General features: G+C 41.0%; 2 protein-coding genes across 2 annotated transcripts; one reads left to right on the top strand and one right to left on the bottom strand.

Annotated features, from left to right (window-relative positions):
- The first annotated feature begins 123 nt into the window (after positions 1 to 123).
- On the top strand, positions 124 to 4,260 carry LOC147322128 (acyl-protein thioesterase 1-like). The gene is made up of 9 exons (XM_086306519.1): positions 124 to 481; positions 600 to 631; positions 736 to 801; positions 980 to 1,027; positions 1,119 to 1,189; positions 1,268 to 1,341; positions 3,091 to 3,192; positions 3,550 to 3,726; positions 3,815 to 4,260. Exons 1-9 carry the CDS (start codon positions 413 to 415, stop codon positions 3,872 to 3,874), a joined length of 699 nt encoding a protein of 232 aa, XP_086162645.1. The 5' UTR covers positions 124 to 412; the 3' UTR covers positions 3,875 to 4,260.
- A 922-nt stretch (positions 4,261 to 5,182) lies between these two features.
- On the bottom strand, positions 5,183 to 14,980 carry LOC147322127 (regulator of G protein signaling 20-like). Its single transcript, XM_086306520.1, has 5 exons — positions 14,809 to 14,980; positions 13,656 to 13,816; positions 8,521 to 8,604; positions 8,202 to 8,436; positions 5,183 to 6,098 (listed from the first exon to the last, which is right to left on the bottom strand). Exons 2-5 carry the CDS (start codon positions 13,811 to 13,813, stop codon positions 5,904 to 5,906), a joined length of 672 nt encoding a protein of 223 aa, XP_086162646.1. The 5' UTR covers positions 13,814 to 13,816; positions 14,809 to 14,980; the 3' UTR covers positions 5,183 to 5,903.
- Between the last annotated feature and the right edge of the window lie 895 nt (positions 14,981 to 15,875).

The raw sequence follows: 15,875 nt of genomic DNA, 5'->3' as shown, positions 1-15,875 counted from the left end.
AGAAGTGGGCTGTGGAGGATTTAACAGCCCTCAAAGAGTCGCTCATCGACATTTCGCTCACCCAATGGCTGATGTGCATTTGTAATCGGGCCGCTAACGACATCCAATCAAAACGCGGAGGGGGCGGGACTACGAAGCGTGCCTGTCTTTAGCGAGTAGAACCCTAACCGTCGGTGTGGTTGTTTTTAACATCACATTTCAACTTCTAAGAAGAAATTGACGACTGCCAGCAGGGACAGGGGGCAGCAATACTTTGACCTCCATGGTCGGTCGGTATTTTGTCCTTCAGCTGTTTTATATTTGAACGGCAGAGTTGGACAAATCTCGACACGGATTGACAACAAAGGGGAGGGCACCGTTATTAGCTAAGAACAGCTAACTTCTCCCGACATAACAGCTGCCTCAGCGCTGCATGTGCGGCAATAACATGTCAGCGCCCTTACCTGCCATTGTGCCTGCTGCCCGTAAAGCCACTGCAGCGGTGAGTTAACAAGGCGACACAGGTCATTCACATGTTAGTGAAAAAAGCAGCTGTTATTAGACAATAAAGAGCCTAGTTTGTACCAGCATGTGCGAATAGGTGTTGTTTGTTTTGGCAGGTTATATTTCTGCATGGCCTTGGCGACACTGGGTATGTAGAGAGATTTGTTTACGTCTTGTGTGTAATATTGGTGTTCATTAGGACCCAAGACACTTTTGCTTTCACCTTAACTATAACTGTGTCCAAAATGACAGACATGGCTGGGCAGAAGCTTTCGCAGGCATCAGGATACCACATGTGAAATACATTTGTCCACATGCGTAAGTATTTAGAGCAGTTATAACAGGAAAAGCAGGTTTTGGGAAAGTTTCAGAAAGTCCGTAAGCGCTTTAAGTAGACTTGAATGCTGTATTAAAGGCTGTGAAAATGTATAAACCTGTTGACACATGTAGGGCAGTTAGGGCAAGCCATAATGTTACTCTTTTCCACTGATTACAGTCCCATCATGCCTGTTACTTTGAACATGAGGATGAACATGCCTTCTTGGTAAGCCTCGCAGTTAAGGAGCATTTTTCAATTGAGAGTGTGGCTGTTGCATGTCGGATGAGCCTCACATGTATCTGCTCCCTTTCTACAGGTTTGATATCTATGGGCTGAGCCCGAATGCAAATGAAGACGAGGCTGGAATTAAGAGAGCGTCAGAGAACAGTATGTTGAAAGAAGGATTTTGATCCTTTTCAGGCCTTTTCTTTAGTCATATTCAAACATAAGGGGTTTCCATTTCAGTTAAAGCTTTGATAGACCAAGAAGTGAAGAATGGGATACCTTCACACAGGATTATCCTGGGCGGATTTTCGCAGGTAAGTGTGGGATGTGCAGGAATGATATGTTATATAACCTTGTTTTTTTTTGTGTGATTTACAGGCAGTGTTATGATGGCGCATTACTGCCACTGAAAGTAAAAAAAAAAAAAAAAAAAAAAAAAAAAAAAAAAAATCACTGGGTGAGGGCTGGTAACATCTTGCGGAAAATTATTTTTCTTTTAAGTTTACTTACATAAGAGAAAATTGAGAGAAAAACTGGTGATTTCATAGGAAGAAAACAGCAGATTTACCAGAGAAATGTGTCAAATTGATGAGAAAAAACGTGGAAAAGTTGTGCATTTAATTTTTTTTGTTTCAAGTACAAGATATTTACAGATTTTTAAAGTTAAGTTGGAAAGAAATTCACAGCCATGAGAAACACTAAAAGAATATGAACAGCACTTCCTTTTCAGTCATATTTATCCAGGCAGACAAAAAGCTACACTCAGTTCTAATAAAATATGTACTCCTTCGACCTGGAGTAACAGCACCAGTCGCTGCGTACAACTTTAATCTTGAAAAAACGCTTGATGCTAGGTGATGTTTTCTTTCAACTGCAAATGTGCAGTGAGGAAGGTGAGTATAATCATACGAACCACGTCTTTGGGTCCGTTAATAGTAAGCACTTATCAAGGAAATATTAAAGCTACTTTTGGTTGCTCCCTCATGCACAAGGTCGCCACATTGGGTCACTCCTTATGTTTGATTTGGCTGATATTTTACACCGGATGCCCTTCCTGATGCAACCCCAAAGGGATTTGTGTCTCCTTTTAGTTGAATGTGTACATAACTAAGCCATGGAGCCATAGTAGGAGGCAGTTATTATATAGTGTATTATTATGCTGTAAGCAGTTAATACAACAGCAGCCATCTAACATAGACTGAAAATAGGTTAAACACATGTACCGTATCTAAAGCTTAATAACTGTTTGTGTAATCTATACAAAAACGAACTAAAAATTGAACAATTTGTTCTTATGCTTATGCGCAGGACTAGTTTTTTGCTAATCTGTTTCTTTCATTTGATATCAAACAGCACGATAACTGAAAAGATTAACTTGATTTAAATTATGGATGTATTTTGTGTCCAGGCACATCTTAAATTTAGGCAAGAAAAGCAGAAAAAACAACTAGGCACTGTTTTCATGTACTTTAGGCACTTAAAATACAAATAATTTATTTCCAAATAAATTATTTTAAAAGAACAAAAGAGGACTAGAGCCTTTAATCATGCAAACATACTCATGTTTTGACACTGCTAAATGAGCCTTGTATGTAAATGTGAATTCCCTTTATTTGACTGACAAATGTGTATTAATGAAGAAGTGTATTTGTCATGTTTCCTCTACAACCGCATTCTTTGTATTTGTATCCTCTAACAGTGAGAAAGGCCTGTAGTGTCACAAACGTTCTGACTTAGATGAGTTACTTGTGTTTTCTTGGAGCTGTCATACTTGCACTGGGAGTTGTTTATTATTTATTTAGTTGGGTATGTGGCCGTTAGCTCCCACCTGTGGATTATCCCATAGATTTAAAAGTCTGTTCAGTCGTTTATCCAATGAAAACTGACACACACTTAGTCCAGTTTTTATAGCAAAACCTGTTTAAATCAATCAAGTGTGGATTAATCAAGTGCTGTCCTCAAGCTGAGGTTGTGTTGATGTGTAGTTGTAATCTGTTGGTGTTAGGCTTAGTATCTTTGTGAGAATGATGTTTTTTTTTGTGTGTGGTTTTTTTTCCCCCCAGGGTGGAGCGTTGTCTCTTTACACGGCTCTGACGACTCAACAGAAACTTGCCGGTGTGGTCGCTCTCAGCTGCTGGCTTCCTCTCCACAAATCCTTCCCTCAGGTAGAAACATTTCTGAGGGTGCAACCTACGCTTTTAGACAGATCCACCTGAAATTTGTAGTTCTTAAAATTTTTGATAATTGACACTTCATAAAGTTGTGAATGCAAGTATTTTCTTTTGGACCGGTTAATAATAAGCACATATATGAGTGGGGTTTTACTTTACTTTGGGTTGATGTCTAATACATTTAGTAAGCACTGTATATATACATGTAATGCTTCAAATTTTTAATTTATTTATTTATTTTTTTAGCAAACTACTCCTTCAATTGGATTACACTACCGGGATATCCCACAGCCAGCTCACATTCACTCATAATCAGATAATAAAAATAATCCTAATCTGTTCTATTCTCAGGCGGCTGCCAACAGTGCTAACAAGGACATGCATGTCCTGCAGTGCCACGGGGATGCCGATCCCCTGGTTCCCTACGCATTCGGCATCCAGACAGCAGAGAAGATGAAAGGTCTCATCAATCCTGCCAACATTACCTTCAAATCATACCGTGGTCTACCTCACAGCGCGTGTCCAGAGGTGAGGGTGGGAATAAGAAAAAAAAAAGGCACATTTGACCGTGGAGTTCTGTCTGAAATGCTTTTTGCATCTTTTTGTGTATTTACAGGAAATGGTGGATGTCAAGCGATTCATAGAAAAGCGGCTTCCTCCTATCAGCGACGAATGAACACGAGTGTGTCCGCTCACCTGATCAACATCAACAGAGTCCTTTGAGCTTGACTCCCGTGAGACTACACGGACTCGAGGACCACTGACTTAGTTAATTAAAAAATAAAAGAAAGGAAAAAAAAAAAAGAAACCTGCTGCTACTCATAGATAAGAACGGGGCTGTCAGCCTGCAAGAGGCATGACTGTACTGATGCTGCATACTGACCTGGAGCCACACACAACCCTCAGTGTTACAGTAGAGTAACTAACAGTAGTTGCTTGATTGTGAAGCTACTTTTCATTGAGACGAGCCATTTCTTGCAGGAATTGTATGTATTATAACAACTAGGGCTACATTTCATGGTTTAATACCTACTCTCTCACAATAAATGGCCTGTTGTTAAATGTTTTTCTTTTTCATTAATGTAGCTCTGGTCTGGTGATGAATTATTAATTAAGGCACATCGCCAAGCTAAAAGGTCAAATATTTATTGCTGCCAGCTTCTCAGATTTCTTTTTTCCTCCCTTTAGTGGTCACCACATTGAATCATCTGCCTCCATCTCCCCCTATCCCAGCGTCCTCTGTCACACCAACCCCCTGCATGTCCTCTTTCCCCTCATCCATGAATCTTCTCTGAGGTCTTTTCCTCCTGTCTAGCATATTCAGCATTCTTGGTCAAGCATATCCACTATCCTTCCTCTGCACATGACCGAACCATCTCAGCATTGCCTCCTAGACTTTGTCTCCAAACTCCCTCTGATATACTCATTTCTACTCCTGTCCACTCTGGCCACTCCCAGTGAAAATCTTTAGCTCGGCCTCTCGTCTTTTTATCAGAGCCACAATCTCCAAACCATCATAGCACTAGCATATTATAAACCTTCCCTTTGACTCTTATCTCTAGCCATCTTTTACAAATCACCCCTGACTCTGGTCTCCACCCGTTCCACCCAGACTTTACTCTCTTTCACTTCTCTCGTGCACTGTTTATTGCTTTGGATGGTTGATCCCAGGCATTTAAAATCACCCCCCTTCACTTTTCCACCTGCCCCCCTCGCATTTAAACACATGTAGTTTCTCTTCTGCTTTCTTTCATTCCTCTCCTCCTGCATTTGGGTTTACATAATTGTAGATACAATATTAGCACCTGGGATTTCATCAGCCTTCTTACCTGATTAAGTAGGACAGCCAATATGTTGTTGGCTGTCCTAAAGTGTAAGTCGTTTCTGAAAACTGTTCTTAACACACTGCAAAAACTACAGTACTACATGTGCGATACATAATGAGGTGAAAGCATAGACTCTACTGTGAATGTTCATGACACATGACAGGAAACGCAACGTATGATTGTGCTTTATTTATGTGAGAATTCATATAGTTATTTCACACAAATTTTTAAATACACAAATATATCAGTGGTCATGGTCATGTATTCAGTTTGTTTTTCCCTGTTTTGCTTAAATTAAATATAGACTAGTATCACAGTATTGAAACACAAAGACAAGATCTATTTCTGGGTATCAGCTCATCAAGTTGTAAAAACTTTGATCTTTGAGAAGAGCTAAAAGCACCAACGTGTGAAGTCATTGTCGCACCATTCGTTTTAGACCAAAGGTGCTAGTGTAGAAGATCTTATTCCAAGGCACTTTCCTTCTTCTTAATTTTACCGTTAAATAAAAACTACTACTTTCTACAAGAACTGGATATGCATTAAGGCTCACAATATACCTAAATACAAATGCAGTGCTCACAGATACATGCGTTCCCTCATTAAACAAGGTAGAAAAGTGCAATGTCAAGCGTTAGGGAGTATATAAAAATATAGATATGTTTTAGACAAGTAACTGATGCTGAACCGAGCATTTGTTCTTGTTTGCTCCAAAGGTTTTGGTAAGCTAATCGTGGGTAAATAAACAGCAGTTACAGCTGGATAAGTAGTGTTCATTTTCACGTCTGTCTTTCTTTAAATAGCAGGACTCCAACATGAACACGAAACTCCTTCGGGTGGGACGCATGCGCTAGAAAGCATTGTGTGGCAGTGGAGAGTCTATGGCTCAGAGGGAGACTGAGACTCCTCCAGGCTCTTCAGCAGATCTGCGTACGCAGATGAGTTTATAAAGCGGGGGTACGAGTCTCTCTGCATCAGCGTGTAGATCTGCTGCTGAGCATCGTCGAACGTGTGCGAGGTCGGCTCAAGCATATTGCGGTTTATCACTTCTCGGACGCGTGAATCCAGACTGACCTGGAGAGGACGAGGAGACAGAAGAATGTTCAATAGCACGGATGATGGATTTAAAAAAATGCACATATAAAAGGACAAAACAACTTCCACACGAGGATTTTATACTCTGCGTGACACTTTCAGATGCTTGTTTAACTGCTCGTTACTGCAAATGCCTTATTAGCCAATCACACGGCACCAACTCAATACATTTAGGCATGTCGACATGGTCGAGATGACCTGCTGAAGTTCAAACTGAGCATCAGAACACAATGTGATTTAAGTGAATGTTCCAGTTGGACTGGTCTAAATATTTTAACTGCAGATCTAAAAATGGTAAATGGCCTGTATTTATATAGCGCTTTACTAGTCCCTAAGGACCCCAAAGCGCTTTACATATCCAGTCATCCACCCATTCACACACTGGTGATGGCAAGCTACATTGTAGCCACAGCCACCCTGGGGCACACTGACAGAGGCGAGGCTGCCGAACACTGGCGCCACCGGGCCCTCTGACCACCACCAGTAGGCAACGGGTGAAGTGTCTTGCCCAAGGACACAACGACCGAGACTGTCCGAGCCGGGGCTCGAACCGGCAACCTTCCGATTACAAGGCGAACTCCCAACTCTTGAGCCACGATCGCCCCAATCTACTGAGATTTTTCCACGCAACCATCTCTAGAGTTTAAGCAGAGTGGAAAAGAGAAAAAGAGGAAATATCCTGTGAGCCTCAGTTCTCTGGGTGAAAAAGCCTTGTTGATGCCAGAGCTCAGAGAACGGTCAGCCTGCTTTAAGCTGGCAAGAAGGCGACAGAAGCTCAAATAACTGCTTGTTATAAGAAAGATATACAGAAGAGTGAATAAACAACATGCTGAATCTTGAAGCAGATGGCCTACACCAGCTGAAGACCACTCCGAGTGATCTGATGTCCGTTAAGAACAGGAAACTGATACTACAGTTCACACAGGCTCACCAAGACTGGACAAAAGAAGATTTAGATTTCTGTTGCCTTCTATCAGCAGTTCAGGCTTCTGGTTTAATAATGTGTGGGATATTTTCATGGCACACTTTCAGTCTCTTAATACCAACTGAGTGTCGTGTAAACACCACAGCCTACCTGGGTATTGATGCTGACCACGCCCATCTCTTCATGACCACAGTGTTCAAATTAGAAACTGGTCTTTTGAACATGGCAATAGATTCCAAGGTGACCAGATCTCAATACAATACAGCAACTGTTTGATGCTGTTGTGTCATTATGTAAAAAATCTCAGAGGAATGATTCCAGCACCTTGTTGAGTCTGTGCTATGATGAATGAAGGCAGTTCTGAAGGCATAAGGGGTCCAGCCTGGTACTAGCAACATGTAACTAATGGAGTAGCCAGTGAGTATATATCAACGAGGCTTCCTGCTACCAGCTTGAAAATGTAAAATTACTGCTTTAACCACTTTTGACTCAAAAATATCTACTTACATGCCTTCTTTTGACATAATCCATAAATTAGTAAGGCGACTTCAACCTGTCAGTTCACATGCCTTTTATATGTTGTTTAGTGGTCTCTAGCTAGTCTTTTTTCCTTTTTTATGACTGTTGGCTGGTTTATGTTACTGGTAGCTACACTTGCTGTTGGTGGGTTATTAACAATACTGTTCTTGCAGCCTGTCATTAACATGATATTTATAATACTCCACTTGTTGTCAGTGCTGTTATACTTTGACACCCTGACTCTATATACACTCTACACCCTAAAACAGCCACTGTGAGACTTTTGGTGAAGTCGATCTTAGAGCTAAAAAAAAGGAACATAAAAGCTGCCTGCAATGCAGCAAAAGCAATCTGCAATATTACACCTCAGGAGTGAGAATGTGTTGATTGTCAGCATTTGAACTGTAGTAAACATATGTGATAATATGGTTGCTACTTGGGACAAAGAAACTGAGCTGATTATTCTTTCATCCAAAATTTATTTACAATAAGCTAATCTGCAGATTATGAAAAATGTTTTGATATTTTAAAAATGATAACTTATCATAACATATCTGAGAAGATCAAGGCTAGAGAACACATTTATGATGTTCTGTTGATAAACTTAGATATGATCATTCTAAGTATTATTTACTCACCTCTTTAGGGGAAAGGATGGAGATGAAGTCCTCATAGATCTGGCGGACTTTCTCCTCCACCACAGTCTTGTTCGTCTCCTTTTTGAGCTCCTCGCAGGCGAGCCAGAACATCATGTTCTCCTCGCTGAACTCTGTTCTCAGGAACTGCCTGAAGCAGCTTCGCCCGGCTGCACTTTTCATCACCCTTTCAAATGACATCGCCCAGGAGCGAGTGTCTTCCAGAGTAGGCTTTGGGCTGGAAAATAAAAGAATAATGGATGCGTTGGCATGTCACCGAATTTCCACAGCAATGTCACAGATTCTGTATCGCTGAACTCACCTTTCTTCGCAATTAGTGGTTTTGTCCGTCCTGCTCTCAAACGTGGACCTTTGTATTGTTTCGTCTTCGTTTCTAACAGTCAAACTGAAAGACAAATAACACGGAGAGCTTTGACGTTTTGATCATGAATGTTTTTAAAGCAGTTTGTCACCCGGTTTTCAGTTTTTCACCCTGCAGCTTGAGCTAGACATTCAAAATTGGAAAATCTTCTAATGTGACCATTTGTTATCAGACAGAATAAATACATGTTATAATTCAATGCATGGCAAAATACATGTGGAGGCCCTTAAGGAGACATGAAAACACCTGCTGTTGTTTGAGTTTGTGTCACACTGGGCCTACGATCAGAACTAATGGGATCCGTAGCTACATTAGCCATGCAGTGTGCTGACATTACCATCAGGATTAAAAGTAATGCATTTGTTCCTCAGTCGCTGTGACGTGCATCACGACTGTATTTGTCCTTACAGCCAATAAGAGAACATTTTTAACATTTTGCTTGTGGCTAAACAATTTAGAAATAAGGGCCGACTGCTCATAATTTGTTTGCAGGTGTACCAGCTAGCCTCAAAGCAGACATTGTGTAAATATGTTACATGATGATGCAAGTAGCAACCTCTGGAGCCGAAAACTGCATTTCCTCTAGTGGCCACTTGAGGCTGGCTCCATAATAGAGTCAACACCCACAGACTTCCGTGTTAAAATGCCCAAATTTAGAGCACGTTTATAATATGGTATTTTTTAATATGTAAAACTCATTGTTCAGGATACTGGCATTAGCAGCCTAGCTGTGCAGATTCACAGCTGTCCAAAAGTCAATGCACTGCACCGCGGTTGTACTTTTGTGGAAAATAGATTATCTGACTAATGTCATGATGACTAATGTCACTAATGTCATGTCTGTGAGGTGTAGCCATCCAAGATGTTTGTGCTTCAGCTTTGCTGAGTTAAACTGTAGTATTTTTTTCCTTTTACTTTGGGCTTCAAATCAAATCAAAATGTATTTATATAGCACATTTAAAAACAACAGTTTTGATCAAAATGCTTCACAAATTAGGAAATAAAAATAAGACAAATACAACGCAAGACGAGACAAACATAGAAACCAACCAAATGATAATCAAACTATCTTACATCAAAGCCAGAGTAAAAAGATGGGTCTTTAAATGAGATTTAAAAGACTGAACAGTCTCAGAAGAGCGAATGGCAATAGGGAGTCTTACAACGTGGGAGAGGTAGCTAGCAAGTGGGTCAAAGGGTAACAGTTAGTTGGTTCAATGGAATATGGCTGTCAAAGACAATAACTTCAGTTTTACTGTCATTCAAGGTTAAAGAGTTTTGAGATAGCCAGGTTCTCACATCATGAAGACAGTTAAACAATGTATGCAATGGATCTGTGACATTCAAACCGCTTATTAGTAGATCCAAACTTTTCACACAACTCTATGCACTATGCAGTCATTGGTTTGACCGCAATCTCCCCTGCATACCAAAAGTATTCTAGAGTCAAATGTGAGGCCATCTGTTGAGCAGCTAAAGCTTGGCCCACGTTTGGTTCATCCAACAGGACAACGATCACAAGCACAGGAGCAACAGGACTCTATGTAGTCCTGTGAAAATCTTCTTTTTCACATATAGCTAGAGCCTTGTAACCAGGCTTGCTAGAACTAGCTGATCACTTAACACTCCACCCTCTTGTCCAGATACAGTTACTTCTGGCTCCCAAAAAGCCACCATGGTGGTGACCAATACACTAACCTTAAGGCCTCAAAATGCACAGGCCAAAAGCAATGTGATGGTTGTGATGGCCACGTTTTTATGGTGTGCGCTCAAGAGCAGTGTTTTTCTTTGTATAACTCCTTTCGATATTACATTATAACTCTGCTAACTCTTTACATTCATAGGGAAAGTGACATACCCCAAATGCATTATATGGACTTTAAAATTTCTCCAGCAGCAAACAATCAAAAACCTCAGGAACCATTGGTTTAATATTATACAGTCTAGCCTCATGACTTCCCTTAAATAAAACTAAGAAGCCAATCCCAAATGGTACACATTAAAAATGGGCTGGTGTCTACATACCCTATATGTAGACACTAGACTGAGATAATATCAAAACCCAGAAATACTTTAAATTTCATGCAATCCTCAGTCAAAAAGTCTATTGCAAACACTGATTTCCTACAGTGTAGTGTAGCAGGAGCACTATGCATTCTATAGTTTCTTCTTCATTTGAAATGAGAGAACATTTACAGCACGTTCAGGCTGATCCACTGGGAACGTTTCTGTAAAAAGTATAGTGTGTCAACTGTCCAGCTCATCCTGTGAGTCTCACCTGTGTGGAATTAAAACCTTCTCTCTGCCTGAAGTAGCAGCTGGCTGTCGGCTAATTGGTTCAGGTGAGAGTCCATTGTGAGCCATCCCACCTGGGAATGTGGTGTTTGAAGCTGTGCAACAATTAAATTAAAGTCATACAGATGTAGAATAAAAAACGTATTACTCATCCCCAGCGGAGTGAATTATCGCGACCACGTTCTGCATACAACAGGTCGGCTGTCCTCAGAGGAAGCAAAAGCAAATAGCTGATAATTCCAAAACAGGTTTAACCCCCCCTGAGGCCTCCATCCGACGAGAGCCGGCGCCGGTCACGGGGCCACTGAGTTTATGTTTTTCTGGGTTGCTGTGTGGATGGTGCTGGTAAATGAATGAGAGGTTGGAGTCAAAAGGGAGGTGCATCTGTTGTTGAGCTGTTACTACAACATACGTCTCATTTTATTCCAGACGGAAACTATTAGATTTTTATTTGATTTAACGTTTTCTGGTTTATGTCTCTGCAAATTAAAAATCATTGTTTGGACAAACCAAGACAGTTGGCGGTGTAAACTTTTGCTCTGGGAACTTGTAATGACCACTTTCTTCATGATTTGCTGTTTGTGGAAGCTTTTTTGGGAGCAGGGACCACTTACAGAGGACAAAATAGTCCTAATAACAAACTGAATATACACCTTCACTACCATTTGTACTCTTATGCTCAGCACTATTTCCATTCTAAAACTTTTCAAGCAAAATACTCCAGACATGTGATGTGATGGCTCAAAATCATATGGGAGTTTCCATAGCTTCAGAGTTAAAAACATTAAGCTCATGCTACTGCACAAAAAGTCCTCTTTTAGAACATCAGGTGTTGGCATCGAGGCTGATGGAAATATGAACACCAAACATTACCATCAGATTTGATCCACCATCTGAATCACATTTGAATGGCAATGGCTTGATTTTTCAGTATTAAAATGATCACAAACACACTCCTAATGCAGTAAAAGCATACCTGGACAAAACAAAAAACACAAAGTGGTTGTCTGTGAGTCATGGATTGGCCTCCCAGTAGCCTGGACCATAACATTACTGAAGCAGGGTGGGGTTTGAATGGCCTTCAAGAAGCCTGGAGAACTATTCTGAAGACTACTTAAAGAAATTACAAGGAAGCTTGTCTAAATAGTTCAGGCTGTGTTGAAGAATAAAGGTGTTCATACCAAATAATAACTGTCAAGCTCATCAAAATTGTACAAACTCAGTTTTTGTCTTATATACTGTGTTTCCATGTATGTTTGCACATATTTCAGTAACACATGCACCCAATTCCCATTTTCCGAGGAAGCTATACAGCCATGAGGGCTGGCTCAAGACTTTGCACAGTACTGTCCCTATCTGTAGATATACCCATTTTAGTAATACAACAATCTTATTGGTTGCAGAGCTCTAGGGATCCTGAATCGCATTTCGAGAATCCTGCAGCTCTGTTGGGAAATGAGTTGTGAAAACACTGGATAATTGTAATGACTGGTTGTTTTCATGGGCCACTTACTCAGCAATCAATAAACTCAGTGTTACATCGGTAGATTTTTCTGTTTAATCGATCATAAATGACAAAAATGCTATTATAGTCTGTGAAATCTATGTGATAGCATTGCCAAAAACCGTAAACATTGGCATTGTGAAGTCACAAAACCAGAACACTTTAAGGTTTGGGTGTTTTTTTTCCCCATCAGGTGCTTATCAGCTGAACCTCTCCCTTCTCTCATGCCTCTTGACAGGCTATATGTAACACATTTTGTCATACTCGCCATCTTATTATAGAGCATGAGTGCTTTATTTTGTTTGTCATATTCTTGTTTTTAACTTGAACAGGAAATTCAAGGAAACTGCTGCATATTTTTATTTCTTTTTAAGACCGGTTTCATTTCCTGTGCATATTTCATTGCTTTTAAAAGAACTGTCCTTTTAGTCTTATTGCTATCTATTATGCATTGCTATAGTTGTGTAGTTGTGCTTGCATTCTGTTTTAGTTTTCTAATTGTATTTTTTCTTCTTTAGTTTTACTTAGGTGTAGATAAAATACAACACTGTACATTCTGGCTACGCTTTAGTGCAGTTCACTGGGCAGGGTTGTTCAGCGTTTTTCGAGCGTGGCGCACTCCTTTCTGTGGCAACTAAAGTGATTTAGTTTAAGGCCACTTTGGTGCCTTAAACACGTGTTTTGGAAGTAAAAATAACAATTGGTGATCAGTGGGAGACATGAAAGCAAAACAGAGATACTAAAATTGCTCAAAAACAAGATCCACTTGAGTGGGGCTGTGGCAGAGACATAGAATAATGCGTGGAGACAATGGCACTCAAAGCAGCAGCTCACTCAGGAGCAACAACAGCACCTTGCATTCCTATGCCCAGCCCTACACTAGCTGAAGAAGGCAACTACCCTCCCCTTCACTATCTTCTTTCACTGCATGCAGCCCCCAACCAGCTGCAAACGACACCCTCCCTCCCGAATTGTACGTAGCCACACCATTTGACATCTTGCTCCTTGTACACACGCATGCCATATGCCCGCTGCTTGCTTAAGTCCCACAGTCTTATTAGCTGTGAAATTAGCTACAGCTGACACCAATCAGTCCTGCTGGACCAAATTTGAGTGAGTTCAGGATTAATCTCGGCCACACAACAACAGCTAGCAACTCATGCAAAACTCATGAACCCGTGAAATTTAAGGAAATGTAATTAATGAGAGGACTTAAGTCATCAGTGTATAAATCTGTGTGTGGATGTGTGGGATTCAGTGGAGTGTTTCTCCTTACCAGGAACAGCTACAGCAGCAGCACCAGCAGAAGCAGCAGGCATTTGAGGCGTTGGTGGGGGTGTTTCCCATTCTGGTGCGCGCTTGGAGGACACTGGCAGCTGCTTCTTGATGAACCTGCACCTGTGTCTTACGCATCTCCTCCCGCTCTGAGCCCATGGGCTGAAAGCAGAAGACTACAGTGAGAGAGCTGCGCGGAAAGCAGGGTGGTGGTGATGGTGGTAGGAGAGGTTTCACTGGAAGATCATTACCGCATTAAGCGGAAGCATCACACGCAAAACATCACAGTCCAAGAAATCGCAAGAGATTAGAGATCTGACAGCCGGCGCGCAGTTCTAAGGAGGACTGAGAGGAGGAAAAAAAGCGACTCAAGCCTAAATGATACGGAAATCTCGTGCTGAAATCCGTGCTTGCTAAATTGAAACTACCTGAGGTGAATAAACGTGTCTTGCGGAATGCGCGAACACTTCACGATCAACTTTTGCACAATGCAACAGCGATCGACATGAAATATATAAATATATGAATGCAAACAGCTCGAGAAGCCAGTGGATTTTTTTAATCAAGGGTTTGCTGGATTATGCTGAATGTAACAAAACCCAATGTGATGAGCAACAACCCCCGCCCCCCCCCCCCCCCCCCCCCCCCTCATCTCCCCTCTCCGTCTGTGAGGGATGAGCAGTAATGATAGCGACAAGGCGTTACTCCTGGACCGCAGCAATCGCATCCTCGGGAGGATACACGATACAAGGAAAACAGTCTCCCTACAGCAAGCAGCCATTTATAGGAACATAATGCAATCATTATGATCAGAAATACTGATAATTTCGCGTCCACTCACATTATTCTCTCTCCCTTTAGAGGCAAAAAGAAGCAGCAGATCTGCTAATATCTAGGTTCGTTTAATGATCGATGATTTTATTTTAGCACGGATGACAGTGTGCACAAATTGTCTAGAAATTAATTCTAATATTCCTGGTTGCTGGAGGAACATCCAGATAAGAATGCTTCAGCCTCACTGGACCCTGTAACTACCCGCCTTATTTTCCAAAAAAGAAAAGAAGAAGAAGAAGAAGAAAAACTGCACAACCAGTCGTGCTTTCAGTCGTTTTTAAGACGCCCTCTCTGTTATAAAAATATAAATGTGTACTCACTGTGTCACCATGAATGCCAGAATACAGGTGATTTTTGGCTCGATCACGTCCGTCTGCCTCGGCTTGACACAAACCAGTTGGTTTCCTCTATGCGCATGCGTTTCCTGCAAGTGTGAAAAGATTTTTCTGCGTCCATGCATTAACTGCCAGAACACAATGTGCGCTGTCTGTTACAGCAATGGCTTCTTCTTGACAGATGGGGCAGGAAGTCTATTGCGTGGCACAGATAATAAACAGAGATTCTTGTAAATTATTATTCATGGGGGGTTTTGTTTTTGGAGGCAATGAAATGCTGCTGGTATATAATCAATAAAGTTTCTGCGATTGGGTCAATTTCTGTTGAATTGAATTATGAAGAAACGTAATATATTCTTAAATCGTTGCCTGTATCACTCATAATCTGGTTGGTAATGCATTTATTTTACTGGGTGCATTTTTGGATTCTGGAGTCAGTGGTGGCAGATATTAAGACGCTGTAGACGTCACAACCCTGACTAATTTAATCAAACATCTGGAAGATCCAAATCAACATCTGCACCTAGTGTGCTCCCAGTGTGGTCAGCACCACTTGAATCCACCAGAGGGCAGCGGCGCTCTATTTAAAAACGCCGGGGCCTAGCAGCAGACCCCCAGGGGATGCTGAGCCCAATGGAGGGCAAATCAGGAGAAGTAAAATTCGATTAAGTGACTGTTAACTAAACTGAATCTAAATGATAAAAAGCAATCACTGCACTTCTTCAGCCATGACAAGATTCTGCTTTATGTAGAGAGCAGGCTGCATAAACCCATCTGTCCTCATGCTGGGCTGAAGCCAGGATTTTAGATCAGTTTTTATCTCTAAAAATCTCTGGCTTTTATTAACCATTTATTCTACACAGTTCATTTAACCACTCAGTTATTTGTCTTTTCAGAATATGCAATAGGCTTTTGTGCATAAAACTAAAACAGAGTCACATATAATGCTGCAGTTAAGAAAATGCGCTGGAGCTTTTTAGATGAATGCTACTTTTTATTGTGCGTCAATCCATGTAAACCTATGTAATTTAAAATAATTTAAAATCAAACCT

This window comes from Aulonocara sp. 'chitande type north' Nkhata Bay, linkage group LG9 (assembly GCF_057382095.1).
Source record: "Aulonocara sp. 'chitande type north' Nkhata Bay isolate Kocher_YH1m ecotype deep benthic linkage group LG9, A_spYH_male_GT1.1, whole genome shotgun sequence".
In the NCBI taxonomy this organism is placed as follows: Eukaryota; Metazoa; Chordata; class Actinopteri; order Cichliformes; family Cichlidae; genus Aulonocara; species Aulonocara sp. 'chitande type north' Nkhata Bay.
Note: the sequence above shows the minus strand (reverse complement) of the source record. Positions and strands in the feature narration are given on the sequence as shown.

Excerpts from the sequence above, each read along its gene's own strand:
- LOC147322128 (XM_086306519.1), top strand. The coding sequence starts at position 413 with ATGTGCGGCAATAACATGTCAGCGCCCTTACCTGCCATTGTGCCTGCT. Across the intron at positions 3,193-3,549 it reads TCCACAAATCCTTCCCTCAG|GCGGCTGCCAACAGTGCTAA; the intron begins GTAGAAACATTT and ends TTCTATTCTCAG. Across the intron at positions 3,727-3,814 it reads CTCACAGCGCGTGTCCAGAG|GAAATGGTGGATGTCAAGCG; the intron begins GTGAGGGTGGGA and ends GTGTATTTACAG.
- LOC147322127 (XM_086306520.1), bottom strand. The coding sequence starts at position 13,813 with ATGGGCTCAGAGCGGGAGGAGATGCGTAAGACACAGGTGCAGGTTCAT. Across the intron at positions 8,605-13,655 it reads TGCTGCTGTAGCTGTTCCTG|TTTGACTGTTAGAAACGAAG; the intron begins GTAAGGAGAAAC and ends TTTGTCTTTCAG. Across the intron at positions 6,099-8,201 it reads CCATCCTTTCCCCTAAAGAG|GTCAGTCTGGATTCACGCGT; the intron begins GTGAGTAAATAA and ends CGTCCTCTCCAG.